This window comes from Gambusia affinis, linkage group LG14 (genome assembly GCF_019740435.1).
Source record: "Gambusia affinis linkage group LG14, SWU_Gaff_1.0, whole genome shotgun sequence".
NCBI classification, from domain to species: domain Eukaryota; kingdom Metazoa; phylum Chordata; class Actinopteri; order Cyprinodontiformes; family Poeciliidae; genus Gambusia; species Gambusia affinis.
The window spans coordinates 25,718,898-25,743,315 of record NC_057881.1 but is presented as its reverse complement, the minus strand read 5'-3'; the positions used below and the strand labels follow the sequence as shown (position 1 = coordinate 25,743,315).

Sequence of the window (24,418 nt, the reverse complement as noted above, 5' to 3'; positions counted from 1 at the left end):
CTCTTTTGGATATGTTCATTAAGGTTTTTACATCATGCGGCACAGCTCACGTTAAACAACACTGCCTCTACTAATTACGTTTTCTTGCGTTTCTAAAATAAAATTCCTTCTCTAGAAAGAGTTGAAATTTTCCCAAACAGCAGGATGTTAATCATTTTATGCGTGAGTGAAGGAACTCCCCATTCCTAACCCATGTTTCCTTTTTCTCTGCCTCCAACCAGCGATTGTTATAAAGGAATGAAGCAAAAACAATGAGCAGGTGTTCATCCATTCACTTGCCAGGAAAACGTTTTTTTTTTTCTATTAATGTTTCCTGATGCTTTGTTTCCTGTTTGGGGGATCATCTATACTTTGTGTAAAATAACAGATAAACCAATAAGCATTTCCTGTGTCTCGGTTTCAATTTATTGATTGTCTTTTCATTTTCATGCACCTTCAAGTCTCTACCCTGTTATGGCATTTTTTTTTTGCTTGTTTCATTGCATTTTTCAATTGTTTTTTTTTTTTTTTTTAATTACTACATTTCAGCTAAGCATGGAAAAAGTCCAAGCCATGGCGGAACAGGTGGAGATCAAGGCGAAGGTGGTGCAGACCGAAGTGAAGGCTCTCGTTCTGAGACACAAGAAAGCCCTGGAGGAGAGGGAGTGTGAGCTCCTGTGGAAGGTGAGCCGCCGTTTGACTCTGGATCTGGGAATGAAGCCTCACCCACCATAATCCTGTTCCAGTTCTGACTTGGTAAAACCAGTGATTTAATCATTGTTTTTGCCCAGTGAGCACTCCAAGCAGCTTAAGATAGAAAAAGACTCATTACTCGTTACTTTTTATACATCTAAATGATAATAGAGGGTGGATTCTACAATGCTAACCATGCTGATCATTCACCCACCTCAGGGTTAGAATAGCTTAGAGTTTTTTTTATTATAATTTAGTTTTATTTTGTTGTGACTTTTTGTGTAATTCAGTTAGCTTTAATTAGATTTTAAATTCTGATTCCTGGTTTTTATTAGTTGAATATTGTTTTTAGTTTCTAATAGTTTTAGTTTTTTTTACACTTTGGTTAATTGTTAGGTTCAGAATTCAAAAAGGTCCAAATATTGTGTTGTGATTATGTCCACATATTGGGTGATTAATACTCAACAGAAGATGCTATTGAATTATTATTATTAAACAATAATTTAAGGTTTCTCTCATAATCCTCTCCTAGCAGGAGGATTTTGGAGTTCCATATTTTTCCTAAACAGGCGTAAGCTGCTTGTGTGGGAATAAAATCAATTTCACAAAAGTTCAAAAGGACAATAAGTAGATTCATAAACACAAAAACAGAAGATATTATATTTATAATTTCAATATGTTAGTTTTTATGAATACACAATTTAGTTGCAAGTAGCTTTAGATTTTCCTCGTTACGTTTTTATTTATTTCAGTCAAATGTTGTTATTTTTTTTCTGATTTTGTCAGTTTTTTGCATTAACTGAAAACCGGCTATCTGTCTGGTTTAATAATATCTGTAGAAAAATATTTACTTTTACATTAACAGTAAAAATCTTTTACCTTTTTTAAAGAAAAAAAAAAAAAGACTGGAAACCCCAGAAACGTTAAATCTTAAAGTGTGGAAAACTCCTAGTTGACACTAAAAGCTGTGAGGAACAATCCGCTCTCTGGAAAAAGATTAACCGATATAAATCTTTAATATTACACGTTTAACATTTATTTATTGGCTCCATGTTTTTCCTTTGCATCATCTCCTGAGTGAAAGTTGCATCGACTCCTCCTCACCTTAAATCTTCAGGATTTCTCGGCCTTTTCTCAAAATGGGCTGACGGAGAGCATGCGTGGTGGTGAAACAGGAAATGATCTCGTTAAATGTATAAATTTCTTCCTGTGGGTTGGGGGTGATGGGGGGGGTTGGCTAAATGAGTCAGCTTTGTGTGTGAAATTTCATTGTTAAGGATGACCATATGGGGAGCTTCAGGAGGGGCTGCAGCTAATCGAATGTGACGGTGATGGAGACGGGGGGGGGAGGTCTGGACCGAGCTGCAGCGTCGGGAGGCTTCTTCCACACGGCAGGAGGGAATCTTATTGAAACAGTTCATAGCCTTCTGCCTCATGTCAGGAATAAGCCATATGTTCTCTGTTTTTCCTTTTTTGAAGTGGCTTTCTGGCTCCTTAAATTCCCCCAATCTGTCCAGTTTGCACAAAGAGGTGAACGTTCTTCTTCGCGCTCCAAGTTAAAGGCTTGTAGGCTTTCACAAATACACAAGATTGCTCCGAGTTTTTAATCGAAGAGTGAAAAAAAAAAAAACCCAGGAGGGAGACTCCAGCTCAATTTTGCATGTTAATGGTTGTTTAAAAAGAAACAATGCGTGAGGCGTTCAGCTGAGGAGCAACCAGCCGGTCAGCAGCTCTGCTGAAAATTACAAATGTTTTTTGTGGGTTGAATGATACCATTGTTCAGGTTCGATTTGTCCAGAGTGACATTTGCTTAATTTTTTTTTTTTTTTCAATTATTTGTGCATTTTTTTATTTTTTATTAAATGCGTCGCTATGGTTCAGATGTAACATGCGATAAGATCAGTGTCGTTTTCACAGGTTGGAACTAAAAATGCATTCAACTTCACCTTCCTTATGTAACTTTTGCTTTTTCTCTCCCTCTTCTGCTTCAAACTGTCGTTAGTTTTTCTTCACTCCTGAGAGCAGCGCAGTGCACAGTGGCCAGCTTTTTAAAATAAATTAAAGTGTAAAGTTATTTCAAGCTCTGATTTGCTTTACGTTGTTTTAACGTGTATATATATATATAAAGAAAAGAAAACTTCATTCTGAAGGCGTGGCAGCTCACAATCAGTTACATGTAGAGGAAACTGTGTTGGTAAATTCACAATGTCGGCCATTACCAGGTTTTAACGAACGCTGCTTCAGTGTGCGAGTCGATCCTGATGAAGACGACTGGTGGTGGGAGGAAGGTGTCAAACTCTCAAGTCAGCTTTCAAACTTGTAAGGATCTTCTAGGAAGAACACAGTTTTCATTGGCTGTTACCAGGAGAAGTTACTCTTAAGCACATAACCGGAGCCAGAACACATAGAGAAGTTTCTTTTTCTAATTTTTAGCTCCAGATTTGTTATGGAACATGTCGGCTGGATTAGGAAAAAATAAAAAAAGCAAGAAATGTTGGCCGGTTTTAGGAAATGTCATTTGGGGTAACCCAATGGGAAATGCACTATGCTAGGCATAGCATGCTAACTGCTAATATACGATGCTAAGACTGTATACAAGTAATTATGTTATCACTTTTTTAGTTTTGAGATGATGTATGACTTCTCTAACCCACACAGTGAGACATCGCCTCTTGTTTTCTGTGTAGCTATCATGAAAGAACGATAATCCAACAGTGTATTTTGATTTAGTTTACTAGAGAAACTTTGTGATATAGAATTTTTCTATAAAAATAAAAAAAGTCAGTGAGATTTTTTTTCTTATACTGTTTTATATTGGCTGGATTTTCTTGTATGCATTTTGCCTTTAACATGCAGGATTTTACTGGTAATGTTTGATAACCACAGTAAAATAACATCAGATAATGTAACAAAAATGTATTTACTAAATTGTGATTGTAGCCCATTTTTTTTTTTTTTTTTTTTTTACAAATGTAAGACGTTATTCAACAAACTACATAAAAATGGAATGATCACATTTTATTTGACATTACAAACCAGTATCGGCACATTTCCCATTTCTAAAGAAATTCATCTGAAGCTTTGAAACATATTCTTATTGCTTAGGATGTAATTTGACTTAACAAGGCAGATTGCGTCATGAAGACACAGAGGGGATTCCCCCCTCATGTTGTCAGCCTCTCCTTTCAGCGCTGTGTGATGACACAGAAGCCGTAGTGTCCAACGCTGCAGCGGCGGCGGCCATGTTTCCTCTGGGTTTCACTCGGCCGCTTGTTCGGCTCTGACCGCTGCTGCTCCTGCTGCATCAGATGAAAGACGTGATCATGTCCTCGTTCAGGCTCTGCCCCTCACAACAACCCGCTGTAACAAAGATGCAACAGTTTCGAGTTAAACAAAAGGCCTAAAGGGAGCAGGCAGAATATGGGCCTGACCAGCCCAGTGGTGTTGATCATGTCCAAGTGTTCATTGTTCAGAATGATTGTTTTCTGCTCTTTCAACCACAAGTCCTACAAGCTGTTAATTCACCTTATTTTTCACATATGGACTGCATTTTGTGACTAATTGTTTCTCTCTCTCTGAGTCGAAGTGTAATGGCGCTCTTTCATCTAGCTGACTGGCAGTGCTCAGCAACTTGTAGGGGAGGTTTAGTATTCTTGCCTTACACAACTGGAAAAGTCTGGTTATTCTGGGACTTTATTTGGTTTATGATTAGAACTACAAGCCTTAATGTTATAAAGGGAAATGTTGATCCAACAACTTGATCAGTTATTGATTGTTTTAGGATGCATGTAAATCTCTTCATGTTGTGAATTTCACGTTTCCTCCACTTTGTCCATCCAACTGTTTCAGGTGGGTTGGTATGATTACTAAAGAAATCTCACTGTAACGTTTAAGTTATGATAGAAAAAAAAATTATATTTACTTTTTTTTTTAAATTGTACTTTTACAACCTCGTGGAATATCAGTTCATAAAAACGGTCTGCCAACATGGCTGATTATCCAGCAGCAATTTTTAAAATGATTTTTGTTAATATTGGAGAAACCAGAGTCATTTAGTTGTGAATTGTGACGTTGCATCGTCTTGCCTTCACGCCCCTCTGTCAGAGAGAGCCGTGTCTCTCAGGGATCATTTTAAACGACCATGTTTCCTCTTTAATCCCACTTGACCACACTATAAGATCAACCTACTCATCCACGACCAGCTAAAGTCCTTACAATCCATTTTCCTACCAATATAACAATCTCCCATAGATTTCTGTCAGGCGTTTAGTGGAACCAAAAGTGGATTGATTTGGTGTTTAAACAGGCTTTGTGGCAGAATTCAGCTACAACCGAATGGACTTTTAACCATTATTTGTTCACTGAGATTCTGACAGAACGATGACCGTAAGTAAAAACAAGTTTGCAGTATTGTGGTTAAAACAAAAGCATATTTAATCTGGAAGGCTAGCGTTTATTTCTACTGTTTTAAAAATGAGAAAATCTCAACAGTTCTCGTGTTGTTGACATATTTTTGATTTTGTAACTGCTGAGAGTAACTTTGTGATCGAACACTTAACTAATTTAGCAGCAGTTTTTTAAACATGTGGTGTAACATTTCTCTTTTTTTTTCTTTTTTTTTTTCACTGTTCTGCTCTCTATGGTTTATGCGCAGTAACAAGCTCATATTAGTGATGGGTGTTTTCATGCTGGAAATATTTCCAAACGGCCAACTTCTGTTTTCTAGTAAGAATAGGCAAAATGTTTCAATGTAGGAAGTATGTAGCAGCAGGTTGGGGAGGGGCAATACATTTCCTCTGAGTAGCATGCAGCTTGAGAAAACTCCTGTGCTTTGGGTAACATCTCAGTAAAGAGACCGTATACTCTTCCTCCTGGGGTTTCCAAAGCGGACCTTTGGTTCTCCCCACAGGCGTGACTTTATCCAGTTCTTTCCCCGTCATTTCCGGTCACATTGGACTTCATTTGCAGACCCTGTGCGGCTCCGTTTTTGGAATCACCTCAGCAACTGAACAACCCGAGTCGTACAGAACCTTGCAAATATGGTTGCTGATTTTAGCGGTTTCTGTGATTGTCATGCTTGGTGTCAAGTTGACTGATATTCCTCTCTGTGGATCGGCATCAACACTTAACCTGACATGAATTCATGACTGTGAAACTGCAGCAGCAGCTTTCCTATCGACAGAACTTGACATACTTTATGTGGCTGTGTCTTCATCTGGGAGTGTGTAGAAGAGACGTTTACTGACCTGGGAAGTTGTAACATTTAAGTGGTGCTTTAAAACATGGCAGAATATCAAGAGCTGCGTCTGGCTTTTTCCGTCTGTGCTTTGTTTCTCTGAAACCAACACCGGCTCACTCGTCTCCTCCATCTGCTCTTCAGCCCAGGAACTAAAACTAGCTGCGTATCTGTCACAAAGCCCAACTCCAGGCTTTGTCCTCACTATCTATAAAATGTAACTCTAGTCTCACAGATGCAAATTGATGTTTTAGATCTTTTGGCCTCTTTGGAAAGGGAGGGGACAGAAAGAAACAAAGAGCCAGTCAGTCCATTGTGTTGAACTTTTTTTTTGTCAGTTGATGTTAAGTGAGAGGCCGGTCCGCGAGGCTCAGGTTTTACCAGCCTCCACCCTTTTTAGGCCTTTATGCTCTGGCTTCCTAAAGAATCAAAAATGCAGCTTTTTCCTTCCTTTTAATGAGGTGCTCTGTGACATTTAAAAGTTTGTTTCCTGTTTTATTTTCTCACACAAATAATGCATAACAAAATCCCTATAAGAGCTTTTTAATAAAAAGTAGATATTTCTGTCTTGTTAATTGACAATATTTAAAAAGAAAACCTTTTTTCACTTAAAGTTCATCTGTAAGAAAAACAAATCTAAAAATGTCTGATATTGCCACACAGTTGCACAATAACTATGGGGACTAATATTTGCTTTTGCAAAATCTTTGGGTTTCCTTCTTTACAAATGAAGTAAGATTTGCTCATTGCTGCCCCCTAGAGGCCAGCGCTGTTGGAAGCTGCTTGTAATGACAAAGCCATGTTTGATACTCTGCAGTTAATTTTACTTTTTAAAAATGTTTAGTAAAATGTATTGTTTGCATGTTTAACAAGTTATTGGCGATTTCCTTTGGTGCAGCACAGATAAACTTTTAAATATAGTTGCTGTTTGATAGAATCTATGAAACTACGTTTCCTTTGTTATTGTTTCTCTTCATTCTGTTTTTGAATGTTACAACTGCATGTTTGGATTTTCATTGGGGCATTTTTATTTTGTCCAGGGAGTTGGTTGAATAAAAATAAGAGTGATAAATAAACTTCAATGTCACATTTGGCCTCTGTAAGTAATTTCCTTCTGTGTATAAGCTTGTATGGGAAGCTTTTCTTTTATGCTCCTTTAATCTGAAACAAAATTCCAGAAAACTGCACAACAGCCGAAACAGAGTTCCTTTAAATCAGTGCAAAAATCCCAGAATTTGTTGAGAATTTGCTCGATGATTTTGGTGGAATTTGACAAAATGTAATATTTATTTTTGTTTTATAATTGTTTACTTCTTTATGTTTTTCATAGAAAGTACTTTGAACTGGTTTGTTGCTAAAATATGCTGCGTAAATTAAGCTGATTTAAAATTTCAATTTAAAAGTCTTCAACTTGCAGAAACAATTAAAAAGGCAAAGCATCCTGTTTGATTCATAGGAAGCATCTAAAAGTCTCTTTAGTTTCTTGTGTTTCAAAGCTGTAATTCAAACTAGCTGCTTAGGGGGGCGCTGTGGAGCAAAATGAAACTTTGCTCCTTTTTGAATTGGAAGATTTGTAGGAATCTGGTCTAAGAATGTCTTTGTTTACCACTTTGAGTCTCAAAATACCTTTACGCAGAACTCAGTGACGGCAGACGCCGAGATGTTCCTCCTGTTCTCTCATCTCTAACCCTACCCTCTGTTCCCAGGTGGAGAAGATCCGTCAGGTGAAGGCCAAGTCTCTGTACCTGCAGGTGGAGAAACTCCACCAGAGTCTGACCAAGCTGGATAGTACTATTGCTGCTGTGAGCCAGATACTGGATGAGGGCCACCACCTGGATGTGCTGCTGGCCAGGGAGAGAATGCTGACCCAGATCCATGAACTCAAGACTCTCAGGGGGCTGCTGCAGCCGCAAGAGGACGACCGCTTTATGTTCACGCCTCCAGACCAGGTTGGGACTGACTCTATATCTCTCACTCTGCAGTAATCACAAGCTTTATTAGTCTAGTTGAACACATGGTGCTGTTTGCTTGCTTTTCATATGTGAATTTGCTCAAACAGGCTTTGTACATAGCCATCCAATCCATGGGCCTGATCAGCAGCAGCGCCTTTGCCCCCGTCACCAAAGCCCACGGCGAAGGTCTGAAAAACGTATTGCGCGGGAAGCCCGTGTCCTTCACCGTCATTGGATACGATCACGACGGCGAGCCGCGCTTGTCCGGCGGTGACCCGGTGTCGGCGATGGTGATGTCTGTCGCAGACGGCTCTCCGTCCGCGGTGGAGGTGACGGATCACCAGAACGGATCCTACACCGTCAGCTACCTGCCGAAAACGGAGGGGGAGCACCTGGTGTCTGTGTTGGTGTGCAACCAGCACATCCAGGGCAGCCCCTTCAAGGTGATAGTCAAGTCCGGACGGAGCTACGGGTCCCTCGGCTCCCAGGTGTCGTCCTTCGGATGTGAGGGGGAGGGAGACGGCCAGCTGTGTCGCCCCTGGGGCGTCAGCGTGGACAAGGAAGGATATGTTGTGGTGGCGGATCGCAGCAACAACCGCATACAGGTAGAGCCGTCTGCTGGATTTTTCTCTTTACAGTTACACTAAACATGTCAGGGCTACACTGATGTTTTTATGCTTAGCAGCTTTGGTGTGGCGTCTAGATTTATGACCTGAGCCGGCTCGGGTTTCTGTCATGCGTTTCGTAAACCTGCAATACTTGCAGCACAAAGAAAGCCAAACGAGAACCCAAGATGTAAAGTTGTGTTAATCTACTTAGTCTAAATGGAGATCTACTGGGGAAAGACAAGTAAGGTGCAGAAGTTGTTCAGACCGTAACAAGCGCAGCGGCTTCGTCATCTCCAGTCAAACAGCAGCTGAGATCCCATCAATCACACATCCCATCAATCACACATCCCAGAAGATTTGCCCTTCACTCACCCTGCGGTTACAACAAGAAAGACGTTAAACAAAAGCTAAAAACGGAAGAAGTTACACTGCTAACTTAGAAAACGAAAGCAGTAATGTCTGGTTTACTTTGGGTTCTGGCCTATAATTAAAGTTAATTAGTTGAGTTGGGTCAGGCTCAGACACAATACCTAGGTTCTGGGGTCAGGTTGGATTTTTAGGTCAGATCTAAACTCTAGTTCACCGTTGTTAAACATGAGATGCATTTTTTTGAGAAAGCTTCTATTTACTTTGGCTCTCCAGGGTTCAGCGGGGACGTAACTCTTGAACTTAGCAGTCTAGTAACTTTCAGGTCAACTGTTTGTAACTGGTTGTCTTTTGAAAATCCTAATGCCAGACTGTTGAAATCCAGTCGGTAAAAAAGAGTTTCTGTCAACAGATCTTCAAGCCTTGCGGTGCCTTCCACCATAAATTTGGCTCCTTGGGTTCTCGGCCTGGTCAGTTTGATCGTCCAGCCGGGGTTGCCTGTGACAGTCAGAGACGGATCATTGTGGCTGATAAGGACAATCACCGTGTGCAGGTATGTTGGCCGGGTTCCGCAAAATTGGCGTGAAAAACATCTGTAACATTTTCCATTTCCATGCAGGGCCATAAATGTTTGGACAGCTATTTTGTATCCCCTCAACGTTCTCATCTTTTCACTTTGTGTTGGTCTTTCACAACCCATCAAGTTTATGGCTGTACAGGGAACTGTAGTGCTTCCTCCTCTCTACATGTAAACCCACATGGATTTAATTCATGATCTCTGCCTGGCAGGTGTTTACATTTGAGGGCCAGTTCCTGCTGAAGTTTGGGGAAAAGGGCACCAAGAACGGGCAGTTCAACTATCCCTGGGACGTGGCCGTCAACTCGGAGGGTAAAATCTTGGTCTCGGACACCAGAAACCACCGCGTGCAGCTCTTTGCCCCCGACGGTTCTTTCCTCAACAAGTACGGCTTCGAAGGGGCTCTATGGAAACACTTCGACTCCCCCAGAGGGGTCGCCTTTAACCACGAAGACCACCTCGTCGTGACCGACTTCAACAACCACCGGCTCCTGGTCATCCGGCCGGACTGCCAGTCGGCTCGCTTCTTGGGCTCGGAGGGCACGGGGAACGGGCAGTTTCTGCGCCCCCAGGGCGTCGCCGTGGACCAAGAGAACCGCATCATCGTGGCCGACTCCCGCAACCACAGGATCCAAGTGTTCGAGCCCAACGGAAACTTTTTATGCAAATTTGGCACTCAGGGGAGTGGCTACGGACAGATGGACCGCCCCTCTGGGGTGGCCGTGATGCCCGACGGAGTCATCGTGGTCGTTGACTTTGGAAACAACCGCATTCTCAAGTTCTAAAAGAAAAAAATCAATTTTTTTTCTTCTCTTTTTTTTTTTGCATTCTCTCCCTCTGTTTGCTCTTTTTGCAGTAACTTTCCACAATGAAGGAAATGGAGAGGAGAGAATCAATCAACAAAAAGGCGGGGCTGTTCAGAGAGGACTGAGATTAGGCTAAAAGGACTTTTTTCACATTCACTACTACTCACCCAAACATATGTCTACTTTATACAATGGGGACCTATCCAAATGGACTCATAGTTGCTCTCAGTCCTCTCTGTGTGCCCTTCTTTAAGATCCATCTCAGGGAATTCTTTCACTTCTTGAAATATCGTACCTTCTGCTCCATACCTACCTCATTTAGCTCTTTATGAATGTACTCATACTCACTGAGCAGAGGTTTTAGTCCGTGAAGTTTTACAAAGAAGAAACGTCTACCTCTATACTTTATTTAAGAGACATAAAAGTAGATTCTTGGGTTGATATTTGCACAGGATTCATTGAATTCTCTCTGTGCATTTTCAGTGAGTAAGCGTGAACCTCCTGAATGTTGTTGCTGAGACAATACTCAGACCGCTGTAGAGGGTGCATGGTTGATTCTCATCAGTCGGCTCGGCTCAGAGAAGAAGACGAGGGTCAAGTAGTGTCCTTCCCTGTTTTTAGACTATTTAGTTGTTGTTTTTTTTTTCCCCTCCCGTCTTAGACAAGTAGATTGACCCTTTTCTCTATTTAGCTCAGTGAAGTTTGTAATTTCACAAATGCCGAGCAAGACTGTGAGAAGCAATGCCAAACTCAATGGAATCAAAATTAGCTCAGGTCATTGTAAAAACTGGTCCGAACGATTGGTTCTTTTTTCAGGCTCTCCTAGCTTTACTGACTAATGCTGATTTAATAAATTTCTTAAAGAGTAGAAGTAGAAATTTTTTTTAAATGAAAATCAGCTCTAAAATGATCCCTGAAATGAGATATCTTTCGATCATGATCCCTAAACATATATCGCAAGACAGGGACGATGTCGCGTTTCCGCCGAAGAAAGAAAAACGAATATGCAAAGAAAGCATGGTCTTCTCCGAACGGAAAGACCCACAGAAAGATTTAAGAGTTGAATCCGTAGAGATCTCAACGTGTTCCTTCGCATTATCGTAGAAATGTAATTATAGAAGTGAAAGCTACTTTTTAAATGAGGCATGCTGTTTGACAAAAAGCCTTCAGAAGTAGACGCCTGTTATGGCCGTCCTGAGGACATTAATGACAACAGATTACAGGCCTAATATAATATATCAATGACATGGATTTAGATTGTGGTTTAAAGCCACGGCCTTTGGCTCCGAGGGCCAAAGATCCAGAGCAGCCCAATGAGAGGGCATCATCACAAAGCCCTACCCTATTTATTTATCCTTAGATCTAAGTCAAACAAAAAGAACGCCTTCAGATTGAGCGTTAGTAGACGGATTCCTCTAAAGATGGAGGTCTACAGACCAACTACTAGAGTCAACCAAAGTTAGAATCTCTGCACAAAGGCCAGCTATAAATGTGGCGTTTAACGGATCTTGAAATCCCCCTTAAAACTTTTCTTTAAATAACTCTTGTTTGAAAAGTCTAACGTTCTTGCAACTCGTGGAGTTTAGTTCATCGCACTGTCTTACATTAGGCTTTGGAGAAACGGAGTGCTTAGGTCCTGGTTGCCAAGTACTTCCTCTCCCGAAGGCTCTGGCTATGGGAGCAAATGTAGAAAGTTTCTGTCTCGCAGAGGTGCCCAAAACGGAGAATACCCCGCACCAAAGAAAAACCCTTACATTTATTGCCTAAGCTCATTCAACAATGCCATAGTTTTATCACGATTAGACTCAGAGTACCATCTCAGATTAGTCTTCTTTCTATTAACTAACCCCAGTCCCTGCTGATTGATACAGTTTCTTTAAGGTGCAACCAATCCCTTCGCCTCTTGGTTGTTGTTTCCCTGGAAGCACTCGACAATATCAGGTTCTGTAAGCTAGTTTCTCGTTGAAACAAACAAAAATAAAAACTCCTCAGACTGACTCTCGCTACTGAATTGACGATTTGTTGATACAACTTGGGAGATTTGGTGTCGGATAACTTTTACCTCAATGTTCTCACTTTGTTTCTCGTATACCTCAACTTTCCAAATACCTCAAGTTTCGTTCCTCATGGTTACGGTGCATTTAAAAGTTTTGGATACCTCAATTTATTATTCCTTCTGAATACCTCAGTTTTTACTCTTTCTTGAAGGATTTTGTTTTACCTCACCAATACCTCCTTGTTTGACCGTTCAGCACAAGGACCAAAGATCATTGTACTGTTTAGCGTTGAAACAGAATTTGTATAAAAACAGCTTTCGTGTCTGCCTGATCTACTGTAACCTGCCTGGTTAAACTATTGCCTTTCTTTTTTTTTCTTTTTTTCTTTTTTGTTCTTTTTTATTTTTTATCAGCAACAAAACGAATCGTTCCGATGCGAGCATTGTGCCAAAAACGACCTGTGAGAGTTTTGTGCCAAAACAGGATTGGCATTTGGGCTGCGATGTTGTAGAGGAAGTGTCACTGGACCATTATATCAAAAGGTTTAACAACGGAGGATAAATCCTCCTCCTCTGGTTTGGATGCACTGGGTTAACTCTAACCCAACCCTATCCCTGGGCCCCATTTACTTTTACCTCACACTGACGTTGAACATACAGGTTTCCATGTGGAAGATGTCCCTGTGTTGCCGCGGGACGCGGGGTTAGAGGCAAAAACTGGTCTTTCGTAAAGAAGTAACAGCTCAAAAGTGCGGGCCATTAAACGCACATGAATTACCTCAGATTTCAGCACAATTTACCAATCTTATCAGTGTGGATTTTTAGGATGCTTGATGTTGGTTGAAATGAGTCTGTAATCTCCAAATCATCTCCTCGGATTACGCCTAATGTGTGAGGGCAGGTTGGCTCATCATTTAAAGGGATATTTCTGGTTTTATTCCAAAGATTGCTAATAGACCGACTCCTTGAAGCTAACTGGGCTTTGAGGGAGTTGTGATGACTACTTACTAGTCATCACTAGGCATACTATGATCATCTTCAGTACAAATACCATGGTATTAAGATATTTACCCAAAATAAAAAAAGAACATGTGTGTAGCGTAAATTTTTTGTTGTTGTTTAAGCAGAAAAACACATTTATATATTTAAAAATCACTTTTATAGTTGCATTGTCTTGGTAACACAACAAATGGCAGTGAGCAGTTTAACTGGTCAGGCTATCTGCTCCGTTAGCCAGCCCACAGTCTGCCGCTTGACAGGACTGCTGATCATGGTATAACAGAAAATATGAACCTCTGTGTATTAACCTCAACAAGCCCACGCCTGGTCGCTACATTTTCAGACATGTTGACACTGAAGCAAAATATCCCTTTAAACCAGGCAGGAGGATGAGCCAGCTTGAGTCTGCAAAAATATTGCTGCTTTGAACACAACGCCTATCCTCAACATATGAGATTTTTTTTTCTATTTCTTTTTTTTTTGCTTTTCAGTATTACTCTGAGATGTTCACTCAATGTTGCATCAGGTTGTTTTTTTGTTTTGTTTTTCTTTTACACTTTTTTTTAAAGTTAAGATTGCAGAATTCTATCTTTAAGATCCTTAGGTCTTCACTCTTAAAGAGGAAAAATGTATTTTAATCCTTTATTTGTATTTCGTTTCATTGCATGCTTTAAAAGTTCTTGTATTATACTGATGTCACCCAGATAGGTGTTGAAAGGCTCAGATAGGGTGGGTAGCTGATTGTTGGGATGTTTGTTTTGTTTTTTGTTTTTCCAAACAAAATGTATACCCAAAGATGTGTATATGTGTGTTAAAAAGCTTGTTGGTTGGAATTAACTTTTGACCTTTGCGATTGTATTTCCTGTTGGTTTGAGGCTCTGCAGTGCGCAACCTGTTCAGCTAGCGGCCCTTCTGTCCCCGAGAGGCTTGAGAGTTTTGATCCTTACATTATTTACATTAATTTGTGGTCAAACAGCCTATAATTAATTTAAAAAGGCAGTAAATATTTACAAAATGAATAACATATCTCCCCTTTTTAATTCCAGTTGTCACCCTCAAAAAAAAACAGCATTCATCTCCCCTTCGTAAACAAACGTGGTCAGTTGATTGCACCCCCTGCTGGAGCTGTAATGAACTGCGCTCAATTTTAAATGTAAGGGCTGCAAATTTCTGATTTTTTTTTTTTTATTTCTCTCTGGCCTCTTAAAACTTCTCCAGGGAAGGAAGAATCGCAAAGCCGCACCAGACGAAACATGCAAGGTCAAAGACCTCCCTTTTTGTTTTAAATGATTGTATAATCTAAAAAAAAAAAAGAAAAAAAAAAGAATGGGGGGAAAAAATGGCTTAGGAAAAATTTAGACAGGAAAAAAAAATTTAAAACAAAACTCAGGTTGTTCCCAGCAGCCTCGTGCTGCAGGTGTCTCATAAAAAAAAAAAAAAGTCCCGTAGTGATAATGTAGTGACTTCTTCCCTCTTATGAACTAGTCTGATTTGTTTTTCTTTTTGTGTGTCCATTTAAACATTATGAAAGAAATTATTTCTCAATCTGCTAAAAAAAAATTATTAGTTTGATTAGTTTCCTCTGATTATTGTTTTTTTTTCCTTGTCATCTTTCTTTTCTCTGACAAAAAGTACAAATGCTTCACACCACTCGACTCGTAGGCCCTTTTAGAATGTATCTTGTGAAGAAAAGGGATAAATGGGTTCTTGTTGACGCTCTCTGCCTGCGCCGGGGCCCCTGGGAGAGCTACAGGACGCAGTGGAAGGGGCCGTCTGGTTGTTGCGAAACAAATAGTTGTGTTTGTTTCTAAACGAAGCTCAGACATCAGCCAAAATGAGCTGCCCAGACGGTTTGTTTTTCTTTTTATAATATATTTTTTCCCCTTCATGTCCTGCTCTCCCAGAGCCTGCTTGGGTGCGTAGTGAGCTCCGTGTTTGTGCGCTGCATCTGCAATATCTAAGCAGAAATCCACTGAATGTATCCTCTCTCAGTCCAAGAGGCAGGGCGAGTCGGCGTGGCCAGCTGAATTTAGACGACCAAGGCGGATTCTTGCTGATCCAAAGCCTGCTCTGTGTGTGTGTGTGTGTGTTCCAGTTTAACCTCTCACCACACACACACTCACACACACAGATTGGGACAGAAGCTCAAAAGCCAGGCCTTGAGTCTAGGTAACGCACAGGAGACTATATTATAATGGCCACCTTACCGCTCACTCTGTGGACTTTAAACATTTCCTATGCAGTTCTTTTGGTTATTTTCTCTTGTTTTGTTTTTTTTGTTTACTCCTAAATAAAGTTGCATTTCTTTGACTTTAAATCCGGTTTCTGTCTTTTCTCCTAAGCGGCTCGAGTTATGTCCGCCTACGTTCCTCCTTTCCTCCCGTTTCTTGAGTGGACAAAACAAAATCCCAATGACTGACTAAACCTGCTCGAGGCAGGAAAAACACTCCCTGCGTTTGTTCAAACTGGTTTGGACAGTCCCTGGTTTCAGTGAGGGGGTGGAGGGAGGGTACGGTGCACACCTCCATCCTAATTTTGGGTAATTGTTTGCTTTACCCCGACCTCCAGAAGAGTCGAAACACACCACAAAGATTAGTGGAGCAGTTAAAATGGGCTAATGCCCTGACCTTTGCTGAAGTAATGGTTGACGATACGGAAATATCACAATCTACATTCAGTATCTCCCAACAGTATTCACAACACTACAACTTCTTCATGTTATTTTTCAACCACAATCCTTAATGACTTACTATGTTTTGGCATGTGAAGTAAGAAAAAAAAATCCTACCTACAAATACAAACTTGTGCCTCTGTATAAGATGGTGATACCATTAAATAGACCTTTAAATGTCCCTTAACTGGTAATTAGACCAGATGTATAATTTAAATCAATTCAGTTTATTTGTATAGTGCCAATTCATAACATCATCCTGAGGCACTTAACAAATACTTCAATCACACTTTCTGCTTACACATTCCACTTGATGTTAGCTATCAGATAACATATAAACTTAATTATCCAAATTAAAAACTTCTAAGGAAACCCATTAGACATTATTGACATTGACTTCCAGCATTCAGCCTATATCAACAGTGGACAACTGCTTGAGTTGTGTCTCTTTAGTTTCATACCGAGCATGCATGTGGCTTATAGGCGAGAGGCCGAAGTTACATCTGGAGGAGCTGCAGAGATCCACGGCTCAAGTGGGAAATCTGTCAATTTTTTTTTTTGTGGAAACAAAGATTTAGCTTTTGCCTTCACCCTGAACACACCTTTCGCCCTGTGCTGGTCTTCCAGATAAAATGTCAAACAGTTTGAGGTTTGTGGCTGTAATGTGACTAAATGTGGAAGAGCTAAAGGTGCATCGATACCTTTTCTAAATCACTGTATTGTGTAGAACAAAACAAGGTATCATTTTTTCAACAATTCTTAAACTATTTACTTTTAGAAAAAAAAAAAAAAAAAAAAAAAAACAGCAGGACAATCATCACAATGACCCGGTAAATACTGACGTGTTTGAGAAAACATCGTTTAATCCAAGTTTCCTTGGATTCACATGTGAAACTCCACGAGTGAATCTTGTGTCGTGCTGCTGTCTCCCCCTAGTGGACGACGCAAAATAAAGCATTTGGTGGTTCCCTCTTTCTGCCGTCAGGGAATCTTAAGGTTTATCTACTTCCTGGAGCTGCGATTGGAGCATTTTGAATCAGATGTTAGGATTTTAAAGAAATTAAAAACAAATAGGACAATCTTTCTGAACTATTCTATACAATCATTTCATCCTACAAGTGTGCTATTTATTAAAGTGTACACAAATAGAAAGCAGTACTTGTTTTGTTTTGATACACGTCAATCATATGAAAAATACTTTTCCTTAGCAGACATGAAATAGACATTTGTATTGCTACATTTCACCTTTATTAAAGAAATAGTTATTTAAATATATTCTGCTGTAGACAAACACTTGATACTACAAAATTAGTGGCAACTAGATTGAAATTCTTAAGTTAATGGTCTGTAATTAATCATATCTTAAGTATGTCAACAAACTAAGCCATATTTTTATTTCATAAACCTGTTACATTGCTGAAATATTAAATAAATAGACAAGAATTCAACAACAAGGATTGTTTTTAAAGTTATTTAACCATCAAATTCAGACAAATTGCTTCTTCTTCTTCTTCTTCTATGGAATGTATTGGCAGTTTATAATCTTTGTGTATGGACTGAGGTGTAACCACAAGTTTTACTCACCGTATCTTCAATACCCTTATTTAATAAAGACAGATAAATATATTAAATTCTCTCATCTGTCCTTTAAATACTTTATAAATGCTTCAATTTTCCGTTGTGATCGAGTCTTCCCTAAAACATTAACCACTGTAACCGAAATGCCCATTGCCTTTCTTTCTCTTGCGTACTTTCAACATTTTGAGGCAAAGTGCTATTTACACGAATCATGTCGCAGGATGAACGAAGCCTGCTCTCAATGACTGAGCACACCTGCTGCATCCAGTTATGTGTGCTGTGGGTATAAATGGAGGCTCTTCCTGCCTCGCCGTGACCTCTGACATGGTCACGTTTTCAGCATCGGTTGTTGTTTGGTTGGCCAGCTGACTCTAGTAATTACTGCTTCTGCTGCACAAAACCTGCAAGTTGCTTTTTGCTTAATTCAGGCTACTTGTGAATTGAGCAACATCCGCTTTGTGGAGTCTCCTGCTTTTGCTGGTGTGGAAATCCCATCAAAAATGCATTCTGGTTCAAATTTGCAATTAACCAACAATGCACATGGCATATTTTCCAACAGACTATTTTAAATCACTTCAAATAAAACAATTGTAGTTAGGAACGTCAGTTGCCAGACCTCCTACTTCAGTTGGTTGTAATTTTGCCACTCCGCAACTTGATGTCAGCAGTGCTACACTTTGAACTCCATCTGCAACTTCCTGTCTGTGCTGCCTTTTTTTATTTTTGTAATGGATTTTCTACTACAAAATACAGTATGAATGTGGCGCAGTGATTTTAATCAGGCCGCGAGTGAACGACCCGTGCTGTGAAATGTGCTGCATTTATAAACGTGAGGGAGATCACATCACAAAAAGCACTCCTTCAATCTTCATACAGATAGAACTATCAGCGAGTTGGAGGCAATTAAAGAAGTGGATGTTCACACTGTGGGCTTTCAGAATCACAGCGACACCGACCAAACACAGCAGCACGTCGGTCCAACTTTAACCTCTAGAGTTTAGAGATGGGACAGCGGGAGCAGGAACGCCGGCACGTACGAGTCCCCGACAGATGGATGGGACGTCCTTTGTGTGGAGGTTTATGCAAAGATATCCTCATCCCGTATGTGTGTGAGCGACTGTAGGCGGATCTCAGAGGAACTAATTAGCTGTAGCCGGCTCAGAAGGAGCCGCGGAGATGCAGACGGTTTCACTATCCTCTGCCAAAATCATCTGAGCACCATAACATTCACCCTGAGTCACCGTTTATTTTATTTTATTAAAAATAAAAACGCTTACTTCACTTCTTTGTACTGTAAAGCTCTAAAAACTACTGTATATTAGACGTAACACAAATGAACGCATTCAAATATCGACAACATGAAGTGTCGCGATATTTGCTAAGCTAAAACCGCTGTGATTTTAAGCTAGTATTCGATTATCTGCGAAAATCACGTTTCCAAAAGCTAAACATACAAATGTCAGTCATATAATTTAAAACTCGTTTTACAGTAATAAAACATTTTTTTAGTTATACACTATGGCTTTAAGTCATCTTTCAGGTAGGCAGCTAACTTGTGTTTGCAGCTTTCTTAAACTTTTTAAAACAGGCGGCTTGAGGTGGTGCGTTGTGTAGCGAAGCGCGCGGACGTCGGACATTAAGCTTGCTTTTAAAGGTTATTCAACATGGCGTCGAAAGATTCCCGTGGGTAAGTCCAAAGAAACCCCCATTTAGGTGGCATCTTAAAACCAGCCATTTTGAGACGCCACCTACCTTATGAGCAGCTTACAATGACAGCACGAGTTTAGGCATAACAAAATGTTCAGGTTAAGGTTAATTTATAATTCCCATGAATTGAATACTTTAATGAATGCACTGTTGAAATTGTCATTTTAACCTGTTTTCTTTGTTTTGATGGTGACAGTGTACCACATACTGAAAACTTCCTGAACAGGCTACATTATTCTTCCTGAAAAGCGTACCTTACAGTCCTGACCTCAATCATGTTGAAAATTCACTGATTTTGCCTCAGATCCTGACAGATTACAGAAAACAAACCAGTTCATTTGAGTCTGACTATTTCAAATTAGCAGATTTGTCGAATATTAACATGAAAATAAACAACTAAACTCTGTGGTTTCTCTGCAACTTAAAGATAACTTTTTTACATCTAAGCCTGGACTTTCAAACATAATAACTCTTTCCCGTATAATCATTTAACCCTTAAGAAAGCCTCAAATTTATCATTTAAAACCCAAGATGTGGATATGTAAATTGTGGTTAATTTAACTCGGGTCTAAAGTCAGTTTTTCTTTTATAAACTGAAAATAAGAAGCTTGAAAAATAAAGATGCTGGTTACTACATGCTCATTATAGTCTATTTATATATTGGAAAAAGATTTCCTCCCTTTCTAGTCCTAATTGAAATTTTCTGGTGTTTTTTTTTTTACTATCTAAGTTTATGTAGTTTTTCACTCAAATGTACTCCAACTACCTAAATTTAAAAACAAAAGTACAAGAGAGTTAGGGATTATGATCTGATTCATCTTTATTTATGGCGTGTACTGCTGTTTACATTTGGGAACTCAATATTTCCCCAGCTGCACACGGATGAAAAACATCTAAAAATGTTTCTCTGACTTTTAACCTCAGATTTTGATGCGTGGGTAGATTTCAGCAACCCCGGTTGCACGGGTCAGAGCTGGCAGCTGACGTCAGCCTGACTTGACGTCGACGCGATGGCTGTCATGACGTCAGCGGATGAAAATGAGCTCCAATAGCAGCCGCCGTTCTTGAAGATGCCTTTCATGTCCAATTTAGCCCGGATGGTGGCGATGGGTCATTTCTCAAGAAGGGGTTGTGGAGGGTGGGGGAGAGAGAAAAGAGCGACTGGGGCAGATGTTCAGAGGTTTTGGCAACTACATGTGAGGAGAGAGATAGAGGAGTTAAGGGAGGGGTTGCTTCAGAAATGGAGACAGATATTGATTTTGTCTTGTTTTTCAGTTTTTTCCAAAACGAACCGTCTCCAACACAAAGCCTGGACTTTTCTTTTGAATGCTTTTCCCTCAACCAAAAAGCCCCTTTGCTTATGGGATAACAAAGCTGTCAAAAGACGAACGTATCGAGATCCTCACAACTTTTAAACTCGATTTGAAGAAAAACATTTAACGTCTAGATCGTAATTTTTATTCTGATTTCACTCCCAGCTACACCGCTGGAAGAGAAATGCTGTTAATGCCCTTTGTTCATTTTCTGTTGCCTTTGCCATGGCTGTTTTCACACCACAAACAGAGCAGAAGACTGAAACATACAGACAGATTTATCTCAGCGGGATCTAAAAGTAAGGTGTTAAAATCATCCTTATGTCTCACAATGACGGTTGTTTAGCTCTCAAGCTAGTTTGAGGCCAAGACGTGATCAATTAACGTACGTCTAAATCAGCGTTTCTCAAACTTTTTCAGGTCGATGACCACTTACCCCATTTAACAAACACTCGGACCAAATAACTTGAAATTACCCCCGCAATAACACAACATCTTAATATGTACAACCTGAAACAAAGAGATTAGTCTCTTAACTCATTGTCTTTGTTTCTCCTAAAAGAGCGGTGGAGTTTTGTAAATGTGACTGGCCACAATAACACCATGAACAAGTCTATTTGGGATGTTTTGAGTTATTTACAGATCCTGAAAGCATAAGGTAGGAACCGGGGGGCACGTGCATTTCTGACGTGTTGATGGCACAATTGTTTGACATTTCTGCTTAAGCTGTTTACTGATCTGTCAGGTTTCCGATTTGCGTCCCCCGCAATGACAGACTCGTTCCTACGCCCTTGCCTGAAAATTTCCAATGATTGAAAACACATGGATATCAAAAACGTTCTTTACTTCAAGTGCTGGGTTATTTGTAATTTAATAATAAAAGAAAAATAGACTTCAGTTGCATTGGCATAAATCAAAAAAAAAAAATTCAGCCAGTAGGTAGCCCAACATAAATAATTTTACTTTAGGTGTTAAGATGCAGTTAGCCAGCGTGGGGCGCAGCGCTTCTTCACCTTCATATTGGATTCAGTACAGCCACAGATCTAGATCTACATTAGATCTACGGGAATGTGGATCAACCTAGATCTGGCGCGCAGATCTAGGTCATAATAGCGTTAGGAAAAAAAAAAAGCTCTGCAACTCACCCTGAGAAACTTTCCACTGGTATCTTCTAGCTTTTCTTTTAGTGACACGGTCTTCAGCCACTTATCCTTTATTATTTTTAAATACAATCTTTTGATAAGCTAACTGTAGCATGTCACTTGTCATGGCACACAAACTGTTGTTTACATGCAGTGCCTCACTAGAGGGCGCCCATGGACCACCAAGTGGTCCGTAGACCACAGTTTGAGTATGACTGACCAAATGGCTATCTTGCCCCAGAACCTTTGATTATTTCCTGCATTCGAATTGGTTTTTGGAAGCAGTAGGAGGGGCCTGCAGAGGCACCGTTCATGCAAAACCACCTCTGAACACCAGCATTCATTTTAATATGAATCTGTGGAGAAGTTTAGTCCCAGACAAAGCACGTCTATCTCAAAAGTTCGCCAGTAGGTTTAACATGTCCAAAATGCTAACTCCCTACTGACAGCACACATCAGAAAACTTGTCCAGAGCACAACTGATATAAATGATATGAAGTTGTACTTCTGTATCAAGTTTAATTCGTTTTAACATACGATTCTTTTGCTTAATAAATTGTCATTAGAAACATGTAAACTGAATTTGTTCCCACATCACGCCCTCATCCTTTCATGTCACACAAGTCAATCCGCTGAGATCATTGGCCACTTGCTGTGCAACATGATGTAAAAGGTAAGAAGTCCAAAAATACAAAAGATGAAAAAAATGTTATTAATGTTATTCATTTTTATGTATTTCTCTGGTTGCAAACAGTTTATCATTTTCTGTTTCCAGGACAGGTTTCACACAGGAAGATTGTTGATGTGACACGGCCTTCTATCTGTTTCCTGTGTAAAGGCTAATCACTTTCTGAGCTAACAACAGCCCAATTCAACTGTGATTATTGTTGAAAGCATCTTAAAATAGAGATCAGAAATTGTCACTTGTGTTACTGTAATTTTTATTTTGGTCCTATGCTGGTTGTAGCTTTAGCATCCAGGCCAAGCTAACCTTGATGTATGCTACATGAAAATGCTGAGATCTATCCAATAGAGGTTGCTTATTACCTTATAACAGAACTTCCTTTGAAAAATATAATTAAAAAATATTGATCTATCCCTTTAATTTACCATGAACTACTGAAGTAACAAAAATAATTTTGAAAAGGAGGCTAAACTTAGAGAACGATGTCTGCTTTTCAGGCGAGGCAGATTGAGCCGACATGTTTAGTCACCGTTTGGCTCATGTTCGCCGAGGCGACACTGATGAGTTTTTTTTTTTTTTTAGGGTGAAAACTTCTAATAAAGTTGGGCGAGATGAGCGTGGATGACACTGTGTCAACGCAGCAGCTATGGGGCATGTGGCCATCGTATCATAGGATGTCCTTGGATTAATTTCTTCCACAGAGAAATTGAATCATGACATCTTTGTCTCCGTCCCGTTCTGTCAGGGAGTCATGGCAACCTCGCTGTAGCACAGCATCGTGGGAAAGATTGTGATTGAATGTGAATCATGTGAGGAGGGGAAAAGATACAGAAAAAAAAATATCAACCCATGATAGAAACAATATGGCTCTTAAACCTCAAGTTTTGTCTTGGCTGTCCGCTAACTCTGCCTAATCTGTCATCAGAGAAGTCTCGGAGACACACACACACATACAAATCTGAGCCAACTGTTACAGCAGACAGTGGACTGACAAGCATGCAAAGTGACAGATGTAAGATGGAACCATGGAGGAGCTCGTTGACCTCTGTTCTGTTCGGGGCACTGTGCTCACCAGCACAAATTACCCATCCGTCCATCCCGTGTTTCCTCCCAGCAAAAACAGGACTGACTGCGGATCCTGGAAATCTCTGCACAAATACTGTCTGCCGATGTCTAGAAATAGTTTTTTTTCCCCCGTTTACTGGGGGGAAGAAAAGATCCAACTGGGTAAATTTGGAAAAAAATCTGAATGAAATAGAATAGAACAATAAATTGTAAATTTTAGATATGACATTATATGCTCCATCCAGAAAAAAAGTATTTACAGAGAAACACATGGATAGTCTTTGCACTTACCCAATTTATTCTGGGGAATTTCTTAATTCCTGAAGGTACTGAGATAAGTATGGCAGATTGTCCATGCTTCAAATATGAACATTATTATTGATTTTATTTAATGCAGGGTCTGGTGTAGTTCTGGGGACGTTTTGTATAGTAGTATTGATGATTTCCCACGCAATGTGACTGAGAAAACTGGGACAGACTTTTTCAGAAAAAGGCATTGATGTGATGTTTGATATGTTTTTAAAGGGACAGTATTATGTAAAATCAACTTGTGTTAGCTTGGCGTCATGTTATAATGTTATTCCCTCATAAAACATTCCTGGATTGTTGCTTTGATCCGTTCATGCATGTTTGAATGATCCTTTAATCTCTTCTTGCAGCCATTCATCTGTGTCTGGACTGACCTAATGCTTCCTCCCTCACAACTCCCTTAATAGGTACTCAGCTCCTTTCGACTAGCCAGCAGCAATTGGCAAACATCTCTAGCAATTGGCAAACATCTCTGCTGAGCTCATTATACAAACTTCTTCTCAGTTCAACTCTAGTAAAAACTTTGTCAAAGGGTTAATAGAGGAGCGATGTTGTGATGACTTCCCAAAGGCAGAGTTTCAGAAAGAGCTGGAGTTTCTTAGAGATAGAGGCCCAACTTCAAGTGAAATTTTTTTTAAGTCATATTTGATAAATACAGCATTTTTATAACAACTGAAGGTAATATAGTGACTTGGTTGTGCTATAAAATGGCACCATGTGCATTTTATAGTACTGG

At 39.9% G+C, this 24,418-nt stretch overlaps 1 protein-coding gene across 2 annotated transcripts in view; it reads left to right on the top strand.

Annotated features, from left to right (window-relative positions):
* The window catches only part of trim71 (tripartite motif containing 71, E3 ubiquitin protein ligase), a 46,218-nt gene extending 30,708 nt beyond the window's left edge, over nucleotides 1-15,510 (top strand). For both annotated transcript variants that reach the window (XM_044139089.1, XM_044139091.1), the window contains 5 exons: nucleotides 529-663; nucleotides 7,615-7,857; nucleotides 7,968-8,465; nucleotides 9,247-9,387; nucleotides 9,624-15,510. In XM_044139089.1, the coding sequence (XP_043995024.1) occupies nucleotides 529-663; nucleotides 7,615-7,857; nucleotides 7,968-8,465; nucleotides 9,247-9,387; nucleotides 9,624-10,196 (1,590 nt within the window). In that variant the 3' untranslated portion in view covers nucleotides 10,197-15,510. The remainder of the gene's footprint in view (nucleotides 1-528; nucleotides 664-7,614; nucleotides 7,858-7,967; nucleotides 8,466-9,246; nucleotides 9,388-9,623) is intronic.
* The last annotated feature ends 8,908 nt before the right edge of the window (nucleotides 15,511-24,418 follow it).